This window comes from Mustelus asterias, chromosome 23 (assembly GCF_964213995.1).
Source record: "Mustelus asterias chromosome 23, sMusAst1.hap1.1, whole genome shotgun sequence".
NCBI lineage: Eukaryota > Metazoa > Chordata > Chondrichthyes > Carcharhiniformes > Triakidae > Mustelus > Mustelus asterias.
This window is the reverse complement of record NC_135823.1, coordinates 58,131,895-58,152,683: the sequence shown is the minus strand read 5'-3', so window position 1 is coordinate 58,152,683 and position 20,789 is coordinate 58,131,895. Positions and strand designations below refer to the sequence as shown.

The following is a 20,789-nucleotide window of genomic DNA, read 5'->3' as shown; positions in this document are numbered from 1 at the left end:
GGATTCAAATCTGCCGCCACCGCTGCTGCTGCAGGCAGGTCGTCACCACATCGATGTAATCGGGGCTTCGCTAGTCACGTCTGAGAGGGCGGGGCCGGCGCCAGGGGGCGGGGCTGAGGTCAGGGGGCGTGGCTGGAGCCAGGGGGCGGGGCTGAGGCCAGGGGGCGGAGTTCAAGGACGGGCCGGGGATTCGTTAAGGTATGAGGGTGGAACGTCAGCCCGTCAGAGGGGGCGGGGCTGCGGCGGGGGCTTCAGAGGAGGCGAGGGCTTCAAGAGGGCTCGCGGTGGAGCCTCAGTGACCGTAGTGGGGGGCCGGGCTCGGAAGCTCCGGAGAAGGGGCGGGGCGGGGCGTCATCGATGGGCGGGGATTCCGCGTGAGGGCGACGCGGTGTGATGGGTCTGGACGCGCGGGGGCGTGGTGACGCAATGGCGTCTGTGCGTGAGGACGACGAGGACCGTGAGATGCGTGCATGTGGTACGTCGCGCGTGCGCTCTGGTTGTCCGTCTTCCGTGGTGGTGGCCGGCTGCTGAGGTTGGAGCTTCCGGGTCGTCCCGTGTTTTATTATTGTCACATGTATTAACATACAGTGAAAAGTATTGTATCTTGCACGCTATACAGACAAAGCATACCGTTCATAGAGAGTGCAGAATGCAATGTTACAGTCATAACTAGGGTGTAGAGAAAGATCAGGTTAGTACGAGGTAGGCCCATTCAAAAGTCTGACAGCAGCAGGGAAGATGCTGTCCTTGAGTCGGTTGGTACGTGACCTCAGACTTTTATATCTTTTTCCTGACAAGTAGGTGGGAGAGAGAATGTCCGGGGCGCGTGGGGTCCTTGATTATGCTGGCTGCTTTTCCGAGGCAGCGGGGAGTGTAGACCGAGTCAATGGATGGGAGGCTGGTTTGTGTAATGGACTGGGCTACATTCACGACGTTTTGTAGTTTCTTGCGGTCTTGAGTAGAACAGGACCCCATACCAAGCTGTGATTCAGATAGTATCAGTCAGTGTCCGGAGTTTGCGTGTCTTTTTTCTGACTGAGGAAAGTGGAAGAGAGAATGTTGGTTTATACTCCAGTCAGTGGCCCGTCTTCTCAGCCTGGCGATGTGGAAGTCTGTCTCGTTCAGTCGGTAATGACCCGGACCTCTCTACATTAAGAATCATAGAATCCCTACAGTACCTAAGGAGGCTATTCAGCCCATTGAGTCTGTACCAACTACAATCCCACCCAGGCCCTATTCCGATAGCCCCACACATTTACCCTGCTAATCCCCTTGACATTAGGGCCAATTTAGCATAGCCAATCAACCTAACCTGCACATCTTTAAACTGTGGGAGGAAACCGGAGCACCTGGAGTAAACCCACACAGACAGTGACTCGAGGCCGGAATTGAACCTGCGTGCCTGGTGCTGTGAGGCAGCAGTGCTAACCACTGTGCCACCGTGCTACCTAACTCTTTCTTGGGTTCCCCGTTGGGTAACATGTGGCTGCTCGCCCCTGTGGCTTTTTGATCACAGACCGAGTTGAGGGGTGGTTGGTATCACAGCCAAGCCACATATTGACACAAACAGGCATTTCAGGAGGGACACAGTAAGAAGTCTCACAACACCAGGTTAAAGTCCAACAGGTTTATTTGGTAGCACAAGCCACTAGCTTTCGGAGTGCTGCTCCTTCATCATGTAAGTGGGAATTCTGTTCACAAACAGGGCATATAAAGACACAAACTCAATTTACAAAATAATGGTTGGAATGCGAGTCTTTACAGGTAATCAAGTCTTAAAGGTACAGACAATGTGAGTGGAGAGAGGGCTAAGCACAGGTTAAAGAGATGTGTATTCTCTCCAGCCAGGGCAGTTAGTGAGATTTTGCAAGCCCAGGCAAGTTGTGGGGATTACAGATAGTGTGACATGAACCCAAGATTCTGTTTCAGGAGGGAGCCATGGGGATTTAATTCCTCTCGCCCTTGTTCACTTTGGCCCAAATGTAATGCCCCCAACCCTAGTCCTGATCAAAGTTACGAAAACGCTATGGTGTGATAGAAATAGGTTTAATTGAGACATTCAGGAAGACAGATGATTGTTTGAATAAAGACAATATGCAGGGAATGGACAAAAAAGGCAGAAGAATGGCACAAAATCACGATGCTCATTTGGAGAGTCGTGCAGACATGATGGATCAAATGGTCTCCTAGAAAGAAACATAGAAAATCTACAGCACAAAACAGGCCCTTCGGCCCCACAAGTTGTGCCGAACATATCCCTACCTTCTAGGCCTACCTATAACCCTCCATCCTATTAAATCCCATGTACTCATCCAGGAATCTCTTAAAAGACCCTATTGAGTTTGCCTCCACCACCACTGACGGCAGCCGATTCCACTCGCCCACCACCCTTTGTGTGAAAACCTTCCCCCTAACATTTCCCCTGTACCTACCCCCCAGCACCTTAAACCTGTGTCCTCTCATAGCAGCCATTTCCACCCTGGGAAAAAGCCTCAGAGTCCACCCGATCTATGCCTCTCAACATCTTGTATACCTCTATTAGGTCTCCTCTCATCCTACGTCTCTCCAAGGAGAAAAGACCAAGCTCCCTCAGCCTATCCTCATAAGGCATGCCACTCAATCCAGGCAACATCCTTGTAAATCTCCTCTGCACCCTTACAATCTTTTCCACATCCTTCCTGTAATGAGGCGACCAGAACTGAGCACAGTACTCCAAGTGGGGTCTGACGAGGGTCTTATATAGCTGCATCCCGGACTCCTAAACTCAATCCCTCGATTGATAAAGGCTAGCACACCATACGCCTTCTTAACCACCACCTCCACCTGCGAGGCCGATTTTAGAGTCCTATGGACCCGGACCCCAAGATCCTTCTGATCCTCTACAGTACTAAGAGTCTTTCCCTTTATATTGTACTCCTTCATCCCATTTGACCTGCCAAAATGGACCACTACGCATTTATCTGGGTTGAAGTCCATCTGCCACTTCTCCGCCCAGTCTTGCATCCTATCTATGTCCCTCTGTAATTTCTGACATCCCTCCAGACTATCCACAACCCCACCAACCTTCATGTCGTCGGCAAACTTACCAACCCATCCCTCCACTTCCTCATCCAGGTCGTTTTTGAAAATGACAAACAGCAAGGGTCCCAGAACAGATCCCTGGGGCACACCACTGGTGACCGACCTCCATTTAGAAAAAGACCGATCTATACCCATTCTCTGCCTCCTTTGGGCAAGCCAGTTCTGGATCCACAGGGCAGCAGCCCCTTGGATCTCATGCCCCTCACTTTTTATGGAAGCCTTGCATGGGGGACCTTATCGAACGCCTTGCTAAAATCCATATAAACCACATCTACCGCTTTCCCTTCGTCAATGTGTTTAGTCACATATTCGAAGAACTCCACCAGGCTCGTAAGGCACGATCTGCCTTTGACAAAGCCATGCTGAGTATTCTTGAGCATACTAAACCTCGCTAAATGCTCATAAATCTTGTCCCTCAGGATCTTCTCCATCAGCTTACCAACCACTGAGGTTAGACTCACCGGTCGGTAATTTCCTGGGCTATCCCTATTCCCCTTCTTGAAAATAGGAACCACATCCGCAATCCTCCAGCACCCCTCCCGTCTCCATCGATGACGCAAAGATCATCGCCAGAGGCTCTGCAATCTCTTCCCTCACCTCCCACAGTAACCTGGGGTACATCCCATCCGCACCCGGCGACTTATCTATCTTGATGCCATTCAAAGATTCCAGCACAACCTCTTTGTTAAAGTCCACATACTCAATATTTTCAGTCCACCGCAAGCCCGCAGTACATCCACCCAGGTCCTTCTCCTCTGTGAAAACGGAGGCAAAATACTCATTAAGCATCTCTGCCATTTCTTCTGGTTCCATACATACTTTCCCGCCTTCACCTTTTATAGGCCCTATTCCTTCACGTCTCATCCTTTTACTCTTCACATATGTATAGAACGCCTTAGGGTTTTCCTTAATCCTACCTGCCAAGGCCTTCTCGTGACCCTTTCTGGCTCTCCTAATTTCCTTCTTTAGTCCCTTCCTACAAGCCGTATACTCATCGAGATCCCTATCTTCGCCAAGCTCTCTGAACCTTTTGTATGCTTTCCTTTTCTCCTCGACTAGGTCCCGCACCGCGTTCGTGCACCACGGTTCCTTTAACCTACCAACACCTCCCTGTCTGCTCAGAACGTTGTCCTGTAGAACTCTAGACAGACATTCCTTGAAAAACTGCCACCTCTCTTCAGTACATTTCCCCGAGAATACCTCCTTCCAATTTACTGCTCTAATTTGCTGCCTTATGTCTTCATATTTCCCCTTACTCCATATAAATGCTTTCCTAGCTTGCCTGATCCTCTCTTTTTTTCCAATGCAAGCATAAAGGAGATAGAGTTATGATCGCTATCCCCAAGATGCTCTCCCACTGAGAGATCTGACACCTGTCCAGGTTCATTGGTCAGTATCAGATCAAGTACAGCCTCTCTTGAAGGCTTGTCCACATGCTGTGTTAGGAAACCCTCCTGAACACACATAACGAACTCCTCCCCATCCAATCCCCTTACCGTAGGGATATTCCAATCTATGTTTGGGAAATTAAAGTCTCCCATCAAAACAACTCTGCTATTACTGCATCTCTCCAGGATCTGTTTCCCTATCTGCTCCTCCACCTCCCTGTTACTATTGGGTGGCCGGTAGAAAACTCCCAGCAAAGTGATCGACCCCTTCCCACTCCGAACTTGCACCCACAGAGACTCTGTGGACAATCCCTCCACAGCATACACCTTTTCTACAGTTGTGACACTATCCCTGATCAGCAGTGCCACTCCACCCCCTCTCTTGCCTTCCTCCCTGTCCTTCCTGAAACATCTGAACCCCAGCACCTAGCGTATCCAGTCCTGTCCCTGAGACACCCAAGTCTCTGTAATGGCCACCACATCACACTTCCAGGCATCGATCCACGCTCTGAGATCATCCCTTTTATTCACTATACTCCTGGCATTAAAGTAAACACATCTCAATCCTTTGGTCTGAGCTCTCCCCTTCTCTATCCCCCGTCCATCCTCCCTCATGCACTGTCTATAACTCTTTGTTTGCAAGCTAACTTCCTCGCTTCCAGCCACCTCGTCTCGATCCCCTCCCCCCAACCTATCTAGTTTAAACTCTCCTCAGTAGCCTTAGCCAACCGTCCCGCCAGGATATTGATCCCCCTGGGATTCAAATGCCACCTGTTTTTTGTGTACAGGTCACACCTGCCCCTAAAGAGGCTCCAATGGTCCAGGAACCTGAATCCCTGCCCCCTGCACCCGTCCCTCAGCCACACATTCATCCTCCAACTCACTCCATTCCTGCCCTCACCTTCCCGTGGCACAGACAGCAATCCTGAGATTACTACCTTTGCTTTCCTCCTACTCGGCTGTCTCCCTAATTCCCTATACTCTCTTTTCATGACCGCTTCCCCCTTCCTTCCCACATCAGCGGTACCAATATGTACCGCTACCTCTGGCTCCTCTCCCTCCCACCTCAGGATTTCTGGGACTCGACCAGCGACGTCCTGGATCCCGGCCCCAGGGAGGCAGACCACCATCCGAGACTCCCGTCTGCCTCTGCAAAAACGCCTGTCCGACCCTCTTACTGTCGAGTCCCCGATTAACACTGCCTTCCTCCTCTTTTCCTTAGCCCTCTGAGTTACAGGGCCGGACTCCACTCTGGAGACACGGCCACTGCTGCTTCCCCCAGGCGGGCTGTCCCCCCCCAGGCAGGAGTACTTGTTGTGTAGGGGCACATCCACCGGGGTGCTCTCAATCATCCGAGCTTTACCCTTCCTGGCCGTCACCCACTTGGCCTCTACCCGTGGCCCTGGTGTGACCACCTGATGATAGCTCTCGTCTATCACCTCCTCATTCTCCTTCAGCATCGTAATGATGCTGTGATTCAGTCCAGATCAGAGATTGATCTGGTGACTTTTCTGTTTCTTTGACTTACAATGTACCCTTTGAGCCATCAAAACATATTAGAATTTGAGGTTTGGAGATGGGGCATCCAATAGCACTGTATCCTGAACATTTCAGTTTGACTTTCCACCTAATAAAATGATTCATTTAGTCAGAAAAAAAACTTTTTAAATACTTGTGTGTTTGTATTGCTGTTACAACACACATGAATTATGTCAGAATTTTCTAGATTTATTTACAGATAATTCTTTATTGTTGAGAACAACATATTGCTATCTTGATGAAAATTCAGCCCTTTGTTGCCTAATCTATCCCGCGATATGTTATTAACTAACTGTTGGAGATGCTGTCTTTCAAATAAGACAGCACCTCCAATAAACAAGGCCCTGTCAGTCTTCTCAAGTACATGTGAAGGATCCCATAGCACTATTTCGAAGTAGAGCAGGGAGTTCATCTCATCATCCTGGCCAATATTTATCCCTCAACCAACCTCCGTTAAAATAAAACAACTGATCATTGTCATGTTGCTGTTTGTGGGAGACTGCTATGTGCAAATTGGCTGCCACATTTCCTACATGGCAACAGTGACCACATATTTGGGGTGGCATGGTGGCTAGCACTGCAACCTCACAGCACCAGAGACCCAGGTTCAATTCCAGCCTCGGATGACTGCCTGTGTGGAGTTGGCACTTTCTCCCCACGTCTGCATGAGTTTCTTCCGGTTTCCTCCCACAGTCCAAAGATGTGCGGGTTAGGTTGCTAAATTGACCCAAGTATCAGGGGGATTAGCAAGGTAAATGAGGGTTATGGAAATAGGGCCTGGATAGGATTGTGGTCAGTACAGACTCAATGGGCCGAATGGCCTCCTTCTGTACTGTAGGGATTCTTACTTCAAAAATACTTCATTGGCTGTAAAGTGCTTTAAGGTGTCCTGAGTCACAAAAGGCACAATAGCGCAGTGGTTAGCACTGCTGCTTCACAGCTCCAGGGTCTCGGGTTCGATTCCCGGCTCGGGTCACTGTCTGTGTGGAGTTTGCACATTCTCCTCGTGTCTGCGTGGGTTTCCTCCGGGTGCTCCGGTTTCCTCCCACAGTCCAAAGATGTGCGGGTTAGGTTGATTGGCCAGGTTAAAAATTGCCCCTTAGAGTCTTGGGAAGCGTAGGTTAGAGGGATTAGCGGGTAAAAAAAAAAAGGGATTAGCGGGTAGGGCCTGGGTGGGATTGTGGTCGGTGCAGACTCGATGGGCCGAATGGCCTCCTTCTGCACTGTAGGGTTTCTATGATTCTATGATAAACGCAGGTCTTTTTAAAATATTCATTTTGGATATCTGAATGGTACTGATTGTTACCATTCTACTGTTGTTACAGTGAGAGCACGAAGGACTGTGAATGTTGGTAAGAAGTGACTTTTAAGTGCTCAAGTTAGAATGGGAATGCTGGTATGTGCATTGGATTCAGTGTAAATTGTAATGTATGAGCACTTTAATTGCTCAGGTTTCAGCAAGATTACAAGCCACGAATATTATTGTTATATTTAGAGCATGTTGCAAACGAATAACTTGCATTTAAATAGCACCTATTACAAAGTAAAATGTCGCAAGGTGCAATATAATGAGTTATAGTCAGTCTTGTGATTATCATACTACTGGTCATTTGATTTATGACACTGACTCTCTTTTTGCATATTTATTGTGCAGTAAGTAAAATTGATAAATTCTTAATTGAATGTTAGTCACAAACATATAAACTTTGTTTTGTCTTTTACAGACGCAAGGGAGCTTTGAAACAAGTTAGATAACTGGGATTCGTGTTTCTGCCAGCCAGCCAGCCAGACGAATTGATTTGAATTTTTCTTCGTAGTTAAGCTGGCAGTGTTATTGTTTCTTCTACGGGTGCAATTGTAAGATTGGTCAGATGGCGAACAATGCTAAGAGTCCGTGTAAACGCAAAAATCCGGGGGAGAGAAGTGCAGTGGAAGCAAAAAAGAAGAAAGCGAACATCCAAAATGTGGAAAGTCCCATGAGATGTCACAGTCAAGAGCAGCAAAAGGTAAAGAAACGAAGAACAAAGGTTCTTGCTTGTGAAATGAACAATCATGTACACGTTGCGATTTTATCAATAAATGAGCTAATTTTCCTGGGAACAGATGAATGTGACCATTTGAAAATTCAAGTTGCCTGCCATTGTGAACCCATTGGAGGTTTAATGTTCTTCCCATCGAAATAATAGCCGAATTTAGGATCTGTGCAAGATTTCATGTCCCAACCTTGCCATCAAAGGCACAACAATCGGGAGAGGGAAGCTGCCGAAGGGAAAAACAAGCCGTGCCACACTGGCACAGTGTCTGTGGGATTGACTGTGGAGTTGCACTCAAAGTGTGAGATCGGGTCAGCTGTCCACCCTCCTTTTCAGGAATGGACTATGGTATGCAGTTTGCTGTACACCAATTCGCTGCCACATCTTCTACACTTCAAGAGTACTTAGTTGCCTGTAAAGTGCTTTGAAACGTCCACTGGTTGTGACAAGTGCTAGATGGCCTAGTGATATTAATCCTGGACTCAGCTAATGTTCTGGGGATCCAGGTTTGAATCCCGCCATGGCAGATGGTGGAATTTGAAATCAAAAACAAAATTTTGGAATTAAGTATCTACGGATGACCATGAAACCATTGTCGGGAAAACCCACCTGGTTCACTAATATCCTTTAGGGAAGGAAATCTGCCGTCCTTACCTGGTCTGGCCTACATGTGACTCCAGAGCCACAGCAATGCGCTTCAAGATCAACTTGGGATGGGCAATAAATGCTGGCCAGCCAGCGACGCCCATATCCCATGAATAAAAAAAAGATAAATGCCAGCCTTTCTTTAAATCCAGGTACCCTTCCATCCCTTCTCATTCCTCTGTTCATCTTTATTTATTTAAAGGGGTTGCAGATTGCTTTAAGTGCTGATTGCATGATTTGATGGTGATGTTATTAGGGTGTTGCAGAGACTGACATGTCACTTTCAGTTTGTACTCTGTCCCGGCAAGATCTCCTTGAATAACTTGTTAGTTTGAATCTACGTGTGCAAATCACAGCTTTTTTTTGTTTAAAACCCACAACCCCTAACATAGGCCATTACACAACAGAAAATTGGCGACGAGTCGAGATTTTCTTTCATTGAGAACATTGAAAAAGATCTTAAGGTAGAAAAAAAAATTGTGGGTCCTCACTTCAAATATTAGAAGGTTGGAGGAAAAGTCAACAACAAGATTAAGGTGCCAGTGAAGGAAAGCCAAGTAAGAGAAATGGTCTTTGTTTGGTTTTGAAAGAAGGGGTTTTCCCAATCAGGCATATTTGAAAAGAAGGAATGCTTTGCTGTACGGCTGGGCCTGTTTGGGGGGAAAATAATCAAGTCAAAGGTCTCCAAGGTAAAAAGAAGAGTACTGGGAAGACTGTAAAAGAAAATTACTGAGCAGTCTGGAGTCGCTAGTGCCTGCAAAAGAAAGGGCAGGTAATTTAGGATCCATGGAGCCTTTCGATGAAGAAAATGAATTATGGAAGTAAAACCTACAATTTGCTTGAGGGTTTGATTCATCCAGCAAAGCCCAAGAACCAAAACTTACAAAGACTTGACAAAGATCCTTGAAGAGCATTACTTTCCAAAACCATTGATCACTGCAGAGTGGTTTAGGTTCCACCGAAGGGATCAAGTGGAAGGCGAAAGCGTTGCTCGGTTTTTGGCAACTTTTTAAAAGTCTGGCACAACGTTGTGAGTCTGGTGAGTCATTAGAAGATTCTCCTCGAGATCGTCTAGTTTGTGGTCCGCGAAATTAGGCTATCCAAAGAAGAATGCTTATTGATCATGCTTTGACTTTAAAGGTAGCAGTGGCAATTGCAGTGTCGATGGAACTGGCTGCTGAGGAGGCTTCACAATTTGATGCAGGAATAATGACCGACAGGTTGGGAACTGCCCATAAGAAATCAGAACAGCAACGCACATGTTGCAGATGTGCCAAAATGGGCCGTTCAGTGAGTGAATGTTGGAGGCAAGACAAGTCACTGCAAGAAATGTGGCAAAATGGGTCACATTGCAAAAGCTTGTTGGCCTAGATCAGCTTCCCTTGAGAAGAAAGTTCAGAAGAAGAATCTTGGTATCTTCAAGAAGAAGAACAAATTGCATTCTACAAAATTAATTTGCAACATGGAGAAAAGAATCTCGACTGAAGAGGCGAATATTCAGAAATATGAAGATCTCCAACCTAACATCTTATCCAGATAGGGTGGATCACATAGATTCTGGCTGATTCCGAAGTTAAGTGGACGACCTATTGGGATGGAGGTTGATACTCGTACTGCCGTATCTTTAATTCCTAAGGCTACATACCACCCTAGCTATTTATGACTGTAGCACTACATTCTGCACTCTCTCCTTTCCTTCTCTATGAACGGTATGCTTTGTCTGTATAGCACGCAAGAAACAATACTTTTCACTGTACACTAATACATGTGACAATAAATCAAATCAACAAAAGCTGAAGCATCGTCCTTAAAACTAGCTGATGTAATTTTAAGGACATACAAGAAAGAACTCGTGCCGTCAAAACGTTACATCATGGTCAACATAGAGTTGAGTGAACAAACAATGGAGTTGCTTTTCCATGTGATACGGTAATTTTCCAGTTCTATTTGGGAGATCATGGTTGCAGAAGATAACCCTTAACTGTATGTAGTGCTGTCAGCAAGTCAATATCAAAACAGACCTATGGCACCTTCTGGGTAAATCCAAGAGTGTAGTCAAAGAAACACTTGGCTCAATGGAGGAAATTCAAGTGAAACTTAAGATAAAGCCTAATAGTCAAAAGTCTGAAAGCAAGAGCGGTGCCAGATGCAATTCGCCCCAATGTTGAAGAAGAATTAGTGCAACTTGTTGACACTGGTGTGTTGGAGCCGGTTACAATGAGTGACTGGGTTACACCTGTTGTACCTGTCATGAAACCAGATGATTCAGTTCGTATTTGTGGTGATTTTAAAACAACCATAAATCCAGTGTTTTGTGCTGATCAATATCCGCTTCCTTTAACGAAGATTTGTTTGCTGGATTATCAGGTGGGCAGAAATTCTGCAAGATTGATCTTTCGCAACCATATTTACAGATTAATGTAGCTGCTGAATCTTAACCGTTGCTTACCATCGTTGCTCATAAAGGTCTTTTTCGTTATAAAAAATTGCCTTTTAGAATAAGATCTGCACTAGACCTACTCCAAAGATCAATGGATCAGATTCTAGGTGGTCTCTCTGGTGTACAATGTTACCTGGATGATATTCTAATGACAGGGTCCAGTGAACAGGAGCACTTGAATAATTTAGAAGTAACATTGGCATGTTGCCCTATGCTCAGGGTTGCTACATTCTGCTGATTTCTATCCACATATTCTTTACCTACCTGTATAATTGAGGTGATACACACACATTGGTTAGCACTGCTGCCTCACGTCACCAGAAACCCGGGTTCGATTCCTGGCTTGGGTCACTGTCTGTGTGGAGTCTGCACCTTCTCCCCGTGTCTGCGTGGATTTCCTCCGGGTGCTCCGGTTTCCTCCCACAGTCCAAAGATCTGCTAGTTGGGTGCATTGGCCATGCTAAATTCTCCCTCAGTGTTACCCGAACAGGCACCGGAATGTGGCGACCAGGGGATTTTCACAGTAACTTCATTGCAGTGTTAATGCAAGTCTACTTGTGACTAAAAAATAAACTACTACTACTTCATTAAGCCAGGACAAGCAAAGTGCATGCTGATTGCACACAGCATTGACTATGAAAGCCATGCACTCACTCTGCTTCCAAAGTGTAAATATTTCTTTTGACTTTACCATTTGAAGTTGATAGTTCTGTTAATATATAAAGCTTATGCATTTTCTATATCTTGTTACGAAATATTCGGCAGTTAGTAAATGTACTTAATCTTATTCATGGGGTCATGGTTAATGCCTGATTTCAATTTTGCGACCCACTGCAATGAAGGAGGGCCACTCATGCGGCCCACTCACTAGCCGAGGTTGCTCATCACTGCGTTAGGCTATTTCACTGCGTTCTAGGTGCTATATAAATGTAAGTTATTGTTGGTATAAGGCCCTACCATTCCAATGTACAGAGCTAGATTTAACTAAAGTGAAATTCAATATTAATTTAAATTCAATAGTAATTTCTAAAACAAGCAGCCCCTGAACGTCATGGTTGAAATCCTTTATGGCCACAATCTTATTAATTTATAAATAATGCAGTTATATGTGGTTTCTTTCCCTTGTGGACTCCATTAATTATTAAAAACAATAAATGTTTTTACCTCTGCCATTACTGTAGCATCTTAAATAAAATCTTTCTTGTTAGATTTACAGCAATTTTTATTTATGGTTTCTTTGGACGTTGCAAGTTCTCCTGGCCGTCTCATTTATTCCTGCTTGCATCATGCTGTTTTTGAACTGGTGATTAGGAGCTGCAGATACCCCTAGGATTGAGCTGCCCTGCTGATAGCACTGTCTTTACACCTCGCCTGCTAGGATAGCTGACATGAGACTGAAGAAGTTATCAGGAAACATGGGCATGAATTTGAGTCCCCTGATGCAGTGTTTCACTTTGTTGTAAGAATTGTTAAAGATAAATTATTTAAGAACTTAAATTTCAAAGTATGTATGTTATTTATACCCCACCATTAAGCAATTGTCGCCATTTCGAATGTGGCTCTGTGATTCTGTCCCAGAGCAGTAATCTGTTTCTTTAATACGTGTTTTCTAGGCTGTTTCAGTTTTCACTGTCAATGCGGAAAGTAACCACTGCGCCATCACCCACGAGCAGCTCTCCGAGCTAATAAACCATGCTGTATTGGGAGAACTGAGAAGCCCTTTGCCCAGGTAATGTACACCAGATGTTTAATGGTCAACCCTGCCCCACTGTGTCATTAGTGAGAAGCCACTTGACATTGGGCTTTCAAACTTGTTTTGTTATTAAGTGAGCCAAGCTGCTGGTGTTTCACCTTTTGTACGGCTGCTTTGGTTTCGTTCAATACTGGGGTGCAGTCATTTGGCATCCTCCTTCAGTTTCACATGCAATAAGTTCTATAGTGTCACTCCTTTTCTTTATGTAAAATTGCTTCCAATTTTCACGCAAAATAATCATTGCTGTAATGATGCAATAGGAGGTTACCAAAACAAATTGTAAACAGAAAATTTGATGGATTAAGCAGTGAAGATCACCAGAATGATCCCAGGAATGAGGAGCATTTAAAGACTCTGGGTCTATACTCGATGGAGTTTAGAAGGATGAGGGGTGATCTCGTTGAAACTTACGGAATACTGAAAGGCCTGGATAAAGTGGACATGGGGATGATTCCATTAGTAGATGAGACTAGGATCCGAGGGAACAGCCTCGGAATAAAGGATTAGAAGTGAAAGAAGGAGGAATTTCTTCAGCCAGAGGGCGGTGAATCTATGGAATTCATTGCCACAGAAAGCTGTGGAGGCCAGGTCATTGAGTACATTTAAGACAGAGACAGATAGGTTCTTGATTGGTAAGGAGATCAAGGGTTATGGGGAAAGGGCAGGAGAATGAGGTTGAGAAACCTATCAGCCATGAGTGAATGGTGGAGTGGACTCGATGGGCTGAATGGCCTAATTCTGCTCCTATATCTTATGGTCTTATAGTTTTATGGATTAGGTACGCGTTAGCAAAAAGGATTTTCTCACAATTATCACAATCTCAGGTGAGCTGTTTTGACATGACATTGCATTTCATAGAATCATAGAAATCATAGAAACCCTACAGCACAGAAAGAGGCCATTCGGCCCATCGAGTCTGCACCGACCACAATCCCACCCAGGCCCTACCCCCATATCCCTACATATTTGCCCACTAATCCCTCTAACCGACACATCTCAGGACACTAAGGGCAATTTTAGCATGGCCAATCAACCTAACCCGCACATCTTTGGACTGTGGGAGGAAACCGGAGCACCCGGAGGAAACCCACGCAGACACGAGGAGAATGTGCAAACTCCACACAGGCAGTGACCCAAGCCGGGAATCGAACCCAGGTCCCTGGAGCTGTAAAGCAGCAGTGCTAACCACTGCGCTACCGTGCCGCCCCATTTAGTGAGGCATAAATTATATTAATAAAGCTATGCATCTGAAATTTGAATCTATCTTTCTCTTGTAGATCCTGATTAATCCACTAAATTTCTAACGTTCTCTGCTTATATTTCTGAATTTGAGTAACTTGATCAACAGAAATTATCTATTGAATGGGAGTTTTCTGTTATATATTTGGAAATAACAAAACAAAGATAGTGATCGAATATTAACAAAAGCAGTAGAATATTATGTTACTGGGTGCTGAATAACTGGGGCTGAGAGATGCCATGGAAACAGATGGCTGCCTGACTGACTGCACACCTTGACACCTTTGTGCTTGAAAGTGTATAATTGCACAAAGTGCTGCACTTGATTGATCAGCAAGTAGATAAATATAATTTCCATTTACAATGAAGGTCTTTATTTTAATCTGAGAATACACCAAATGACCATTAAAAGTGCTTTTTCATTCTTTCATGAGATGCGGGTGTCTCTGGCAAGACCAGCATTTGTCACCTATAGCTAATTGCCCTTGAACTGAGTGCCTTGCCAGGACATTTTAGACGGCAATTGCGCCAACCACATATTGACATCACACGTAGGCCAGTCCGGGTGAGGATGGCAGATTTCAGGGAAGGATATGAGTGAACCAATCAAGGTAGTTTTACGGTTCCCATTGCTGAGATTAATGAGTTTTAAATTCCACCAGCTGCCATGGTGGGATTTGAACCCATGTCCCCAGAACATTAGCTCTGACGAGGGGGTCATCCAGACTCGAAACATTAGCTCTATTCTCTCTCCACAGATGCTGTCGGACCTGCTGAGATTTTCCAGCATTTTCTGTTTTGTCCCCAGAGCCATAGCCTGGGTCTCTGGATTACCAGCCCAGTGACATTACCACTGTGCCACTCCCTCCTACCGCTGAAATATACCATAGTGCAATTTTCTTCCTGCAGCTGGTGCCAAATTCACAGACAGAAAGAACTTAAAGGAGTAGCAGTTATTGTTCTACATGGAGTGAGTCAGATGCACTTCTACAGATACTACCTCCAATTTAAGCAGCTGAGGAAAAAGTTCCGATTCGTAAGTTGAGTTTTTGCGTTGTTGCATTTGGAAATCTGTTTTAAGCTACTGTGACCCATTTGAAGAGGGAATTCCATAGAAACTACAGCATGTTCAGGCCATTCAACCTAGTTGGTCTGTACCAACGTTTATATTCCAAAGCAGCCTCTCCCACTCCAATTACCTCTTTCCACCCCACCTCAGTATCCCTCTGTTCCCTTCTCTCTTGTGCATTGATCCTTTTAAATGAGTTGATGCTGTATGTTTCAACTGCTCCCTGTTGCAACAAGTACCAAATTTTCACAATTGTCGAAAGAAATTCTTTCTGTTGTGCTTAAAGCAAGAGGTTAAATAAAATTGTTGTCAGTTTATTTTTTTAAACGATCTTTGCTTAAAAAGCGGCTGACGCTGATTTTGGTGACGTCGGTGTAGTTACAGAGTTAAACAAAGCAAGAAAGTCGAACACAAGTCTACTCTGAATTTGCAGTTGAGTAATGCAGATTTTCATTGATTTGAATGACATTGCAATTAATACGTCACACTGTCCCTGTTAATGGACTAAATACAACTTTGCTGGCCTGATCTCTCTCTGGAACTGGTCTGCATTGCATTTAAAAAGGGAGGTTTCTCGCTCTCGGCCTGACTCGCTTTTTTAAATGTATTCTTTCGCAGGATGTGGGTGCTGCTGACAAGGTCAGCATTTGGTGCCAATCCCTAATTGTCCTTGAGAAGGTGCTGGTGAGCCACCAACTTGAACTGCTGCAATCCATGTAGTGTAGGCCCACACAGTGCCGTTAGGGAGGCTGTTCCAGGATTTTGACCCAATTGATATTTGCTACCTTAGAACTCACCATCTCTACGGACCATGTCTTGTTCCCAGGAAACAACATTCCATCCATCTCACCACGTTGAAAGATTGACCAGCTGAACTGCCAGTAAAGTTTATTTATTAGGCTTACGTTAACACTGCAATGAAGTGTGCCTGTTCAGGTACACTGAGGGAGAATTTAGCATGGCCAATTCACCTAATCTGCACATTTTTGGACTGTGGGAGGAAACCGGAGCACCCGGAGGAAACCCATGCAGACACAGGGCGAATGTGCAAACTCCACACAGACGGTGACCCAAGCCGTCGGGAATCGAACCTGGGTCCCTGGCGGGAATCGAACCCGGGTCCCCGGAGCTGTGAAGCAGCAGTGCTAACCACTGCGCCACCGCGCCAGTTAAACTCCACTGCTGTCCCATTAGTATAGCATGCACAACTGATCTTGGTGCCTTTCTGTTCAGCGGCAGGCACCTACCTCCGTGTTAGGGTGCAAATCCTGTTTCAGATTTCTTCGTAAACTTGCTGAATGTACAAAGTAGATATACAAAATGGAAATGGTGCTTTTATGAATTTTCACGCAGTCTCATGCAGAAGGTCGGAAAGGCTTTTAGTGGAGTCAATTCCTGCATTGCCCGACCAGCTCAGCCAGTTGATAATGGAGCTCTGAATCCAGCGTCTTGAGCCCCAATTTGGGTGATTTTCTTTCTTAAATAATTTTTTATTTATTCAAAACACTGAAGAATTGTGGTGAATAAAGATCCTTCTTGCAAGTAGAAGAATTATTAAAAGTGAACAGGGGCTTCTGAAGAGAACCCAGCTCCCAAAGAATGCATTCCTTTGGAGAAAATAGTATGAGTTAATAAATAATGCAAGGTCGAGTGAGCCCATACAGTTTGATATTTCTCAAAGTCTTTTTGATAGCATCTGCAAAAAGTCCTGTTTAAAAAGCAATTCCTCAATACATCTCTGATCAGGATTTTAATAATAAAGACTCAAATGAGCAGAAGATTTTGAAGAACTATCCTAACATGATCCTGTTTTAATTTACTCCCAAATACTATACTAGGTTTCAGTTTGCATCTAAAAACTTTATTTAGGATGCCTATCTAGTTGCAAGTGATGAATTGAGTTATAAGATACCAGCTGCATTTAAAACCACATCTCATTTATTGTGACTGACACTGCCTCTGCATATGTGCAGGATGTGCTTCCCAAGCCAACTGGATTTCACTTGGCTGAGACAAGCCTTGTGCTTAGATTAACCAGTGGGCACTCGCTGTACATGTTCACTTATGGCGAATGGCCACTTATCCAAGACAGCTGTCTCCCCTCATGAAACTGTACACAGCATGAGTTCCCTTCAGGAGAGAAAAACTGATGCATTATTTGTAACAGAAAGGCAACTCTCTCTTTCAGGTACCACGGGGCGGCAAGGTGGCACAGTGGTTAGCATTGCTGCCTCACAGTCCAGAGACCCTGTTCAATTCCAGCACTGAGTGACTGCCTGTCTGTGTGGAGTTTGCACATTCTCCCTGCGTCTGTGTGGGTTTCCTCCAAGTGCTCCGGTTTCCCCACTCAGTCCAAAGATGTGCAGATTAGGTGGATTGGCCGTGCCAAATTGCCCCCTTAAATTAGCCATGGGAAATGTGTGGGGTTAGGGAGTAGGGCGGGGGGAGAGAGGCTAGGTATGGTACTCTGTCAGAGAGTTGTTGCAGGTTCGATGGATGAATGGCCTCTTCAGAACTGTAGGGATTCTATGATTCTAAGAGGGAGCTGGCCAATGTTGACTGCCACCCGTTGGTCCATGTTTATGGTTGGTGGGGTAGTGCAGTGGTTTGCCGTAGCCTTCTGCAGGACGAAGGCACCACACCTTCAGAAACTTAGTCAGTCTACTTTTTGTGCATGACCATAAAATGAACGGTTTCTTGCTGATTGTCCTCAGCACCTAGAAGATCACGTTTATGTTTCTATTGTTGTTCTAGCAACGCTGCAGCACTTTTCATTAATCTTTCTGCTTGCTTTCAGCGATTTAGCATGCCCCCTCCTCCTCCTGATGATTTTCTGCTTCGTATTTTTGGAACTGAGAAACTGCTCCCACAAGACAAAAGTCCAACAGTCAATGGTAATGAAATGACCCAAAAGAAACTTATCGGACAAAATGGACAGAGCCATGTGGTTTATTTATTTTTTCTCACATTTCTGAGGCGAGTAGTGAGATTGCGCTGACTCAGTGCAATCTGCCTTGGCTCTTGGTCTGTATGTTCGCTGAAATGTACAAGCTTTGCAATTTGTACCTGGCTTTTTATTACCAGTCTGCCCATGAACAGACACTAACAGCCCTAGGTTATACCATTATATCATTAGATATTGTTCTATACAGGAGTACTGCCGAATGTAATATCCTCATGGTCATGTGAGCAGCCCCGGGTATCCAAAATAATATTGAAAGTCAGGCATAAACTTCGTCACACGTGTAATTATTTTCAAATTATTGGAGGTGGCACAGTGGTTATTATTGCTGCCTCACAGCACCCGGGACCCAGGTTCTTTTCCCGCTTAGGTCACTGTCTGTGCGGAGTCTGCACATTCTCCCCATGTCTGCGTGGGTTTCCTCCGGGTGCTCCAGTTTCCTCCCACAATCTGAAAGACGTGCTGGTTAGGTGCATTCTAAATTTTCCCTCTTTGTACCCAAACAGGCGCCAGAGTGTGGCGACGAGGGGATTTTCGCAGTAACTTCATTGCAGTGTTAATGTAAGCCTACTTGTGACACTAATGTCTATGAACTAAACTAAAAAAAGTAATATAAAAACATGTGTTTGAAGCGGGTTGGGAGTAGAGTGGAGATTGAGTGTTAACAAAAGATCAGATGGATAGTTTATTATTCAATTATTATTTGATTAGAATAAATGAACTAACAAATATTGCTATTTATTTCAGGCACCTCTGCAGTGAACGGTCATTGCCTTATGACAGAGAATAATAGCTGCAAACCATCAGATCTTGACAAACATCCCATCATTATTAAATATGGCAGAAGGAAACGAGGCTTAACCAGTTACTTACTGAGTGAAGAAGAGCTGACTAGGAATGATTATCCAGTCGCAGGTCAGTATACTTCTTGTCCACAGCTGAACACATCCATAATGTTGATCTTGTACCTGTGCTTGGTTTTGGGGTCTCTTCCACCCTTATCCTGACTACCTCAATTTCTGTATTTAGATCACTTTCATTACTGGGTTCTTATTACCTTGTACCCTTGAAATTATCTTCACAGGATCCTGAGAGCTAGATAAGTTTTTGGTGACTTCATCAAGATGGTAAATAGGAAACCTGTGTATAAATTGTTCTGGCTACTGGATCTATCCTCTGCCTATATATTCTAATTCTATAGACATTTCTTTAAGGAATTAACCGGCCAGTCCAAACTATTTTTGATTATGTTGCAGTAGATGTGCTATAGCTATAAGATGGCTTTACTTTGCTGCTTTGTCTATGTAACCACTGTACCCCTGTACCTTTTCAAAATATATTAGATATTCATGCCTCTGAAGGATTTGTCCAGAGTGGATGTACAGCCAAAGTAACTGACAACAGCCCATTGTTGGGCCTCGACTGTGAAATGGTAAGTCACTTCTCCCGTTTAAGGTCCACAGCGGTTAAAGGTTATAACTTGAGTGTGGCTGAAAAAAAAAGACACACTATCAAAGCTTTTCATCTGACACTCATCAGGATAGCTCGCCAGAAATTCCCAACGGTAATGTGGCAAGGGTGGGGGGGTAGAATCCATGCAACATGAGAAAAGAGTGTTGATTGATTGACAAGTGGACTCTTGATTGGTGGAGGCGTTGCCGTGGAAAATGCAACATGGAACAATCCAGGGAACAGTCATTCCCTGGTTCATTCCCCAGAGCAATGTCTTAACCAATCAAAGTCGAGCAGCCCGGTTTAAATTTGAACAAAGCTGGGCAGTTATCTGTTCCATGATGCATTCTCCATGCTTCCATCAATCAAAGTCCACTAGCCAACCAATCAGCACTCTCTACTCATGCAGTATAAATTCTTATTCCCCCCCCTCCCCCGCCATTACTGTTGGAAATTTCTTGGGAGCTGTCCTGATGAGTGCAAGAAGAAAAGCTTTAACAGCATGTCCCTTTTCAGGAATCCACAAGCTCTGAACTATATGACTAACTGTCATAAGTTGAAGCGACAAAAATGTGGATGGTTTGGGCCAAGTGCATGATAGAAAACTGCCTGCGAGTCCAGAATTCTGGACAAATTCATAGAATCGTTACAGTGCAGAAGGAGGCCATTCAGCCCATTGAGTCTGCACCGACTCTCTGACAGAACATTTTACCCAGGCCCCCTCACCTGCCATAACCCCACACGTTTTACCATGGCTAATCCATCTGACCTACACATCTTGGGACACTAAGGGGAAATTTGACATGGCCAATTCACCTAACATTCAAATCTTTGGACTGTGGGAGGAAACCGGAGCACCCGGAAGAAACCCACACAGACACTGGGAGAACGTGCAAACTCCACACGGACAGTCACCCGAGGCCCTGATTGAACCTGGATCCCTGGCACTGTGAGGCAGCAGTGCTAACCACTGTGTTTAGAGAAAATTCTGCGATAGAGAAACAATGTTCCCTGTTTCTTCTCTCTTTGTTGCCTGTCGGACATGACGTGCCGCTTGTTGTATTGGTCTTAGTAAGGAGAGTCTTCAGTGACATTTGTAGCTCTGTTGGATTTGAAAGGAAACACTGCATTCATCTCAATCCAAAGCACACATTTTGCCAGCTCCAAGTGTTGTATAAGTGAATGCAT

At 44.9% G+C, this 20,789-nt stretch overlaps 1 protein-coding gene across 2 annotated transcripts in view; it reads left to right on the top strand.

The window, feature by feature from the left end:
* The first annotated feature begins 224 nt into the window (after positions 1-224).
* Positions 225-20,789, top strand: part of rexo5 (RNA exonuclease 5) — a 59,594-nt gene continuing 39,029 nt past the window's right edge. Inside the window, exons 1-7 of one of the 2 annotated variants that reach the window (XM_078239837.1) lie at positions 225-475; positions 7,733-8,014; positions 12,740-12,855; positions 15,028-15,154; positions 17,985-18,081; positions 18,897-19,064; positions 19,493-19,581. In XM_078239837.1, the coding sequence (XP_078095963.1) occupies positions 7,880-8,014; positions 12,740-12,855; positions 15,028-15,154; positions 17,985-18,081; positions 18,897-19,064; positions 19,493-19,581 (732 nt within the window). In that variant the 5' untranslated portion in view covers positions 225-475; positions 7,733-7,879. The remainder of the gene's footprint in view (positions 476-7,732; positions 8,015-12,739; positions 12,856-15,027; positions 15,155-17,984; positions 18,082-18,896; positions 19,065-19,492; positions 19,582-20,789) is intronic. The other variant, XM_078239838.1, reaches the window with a different exon arrangement.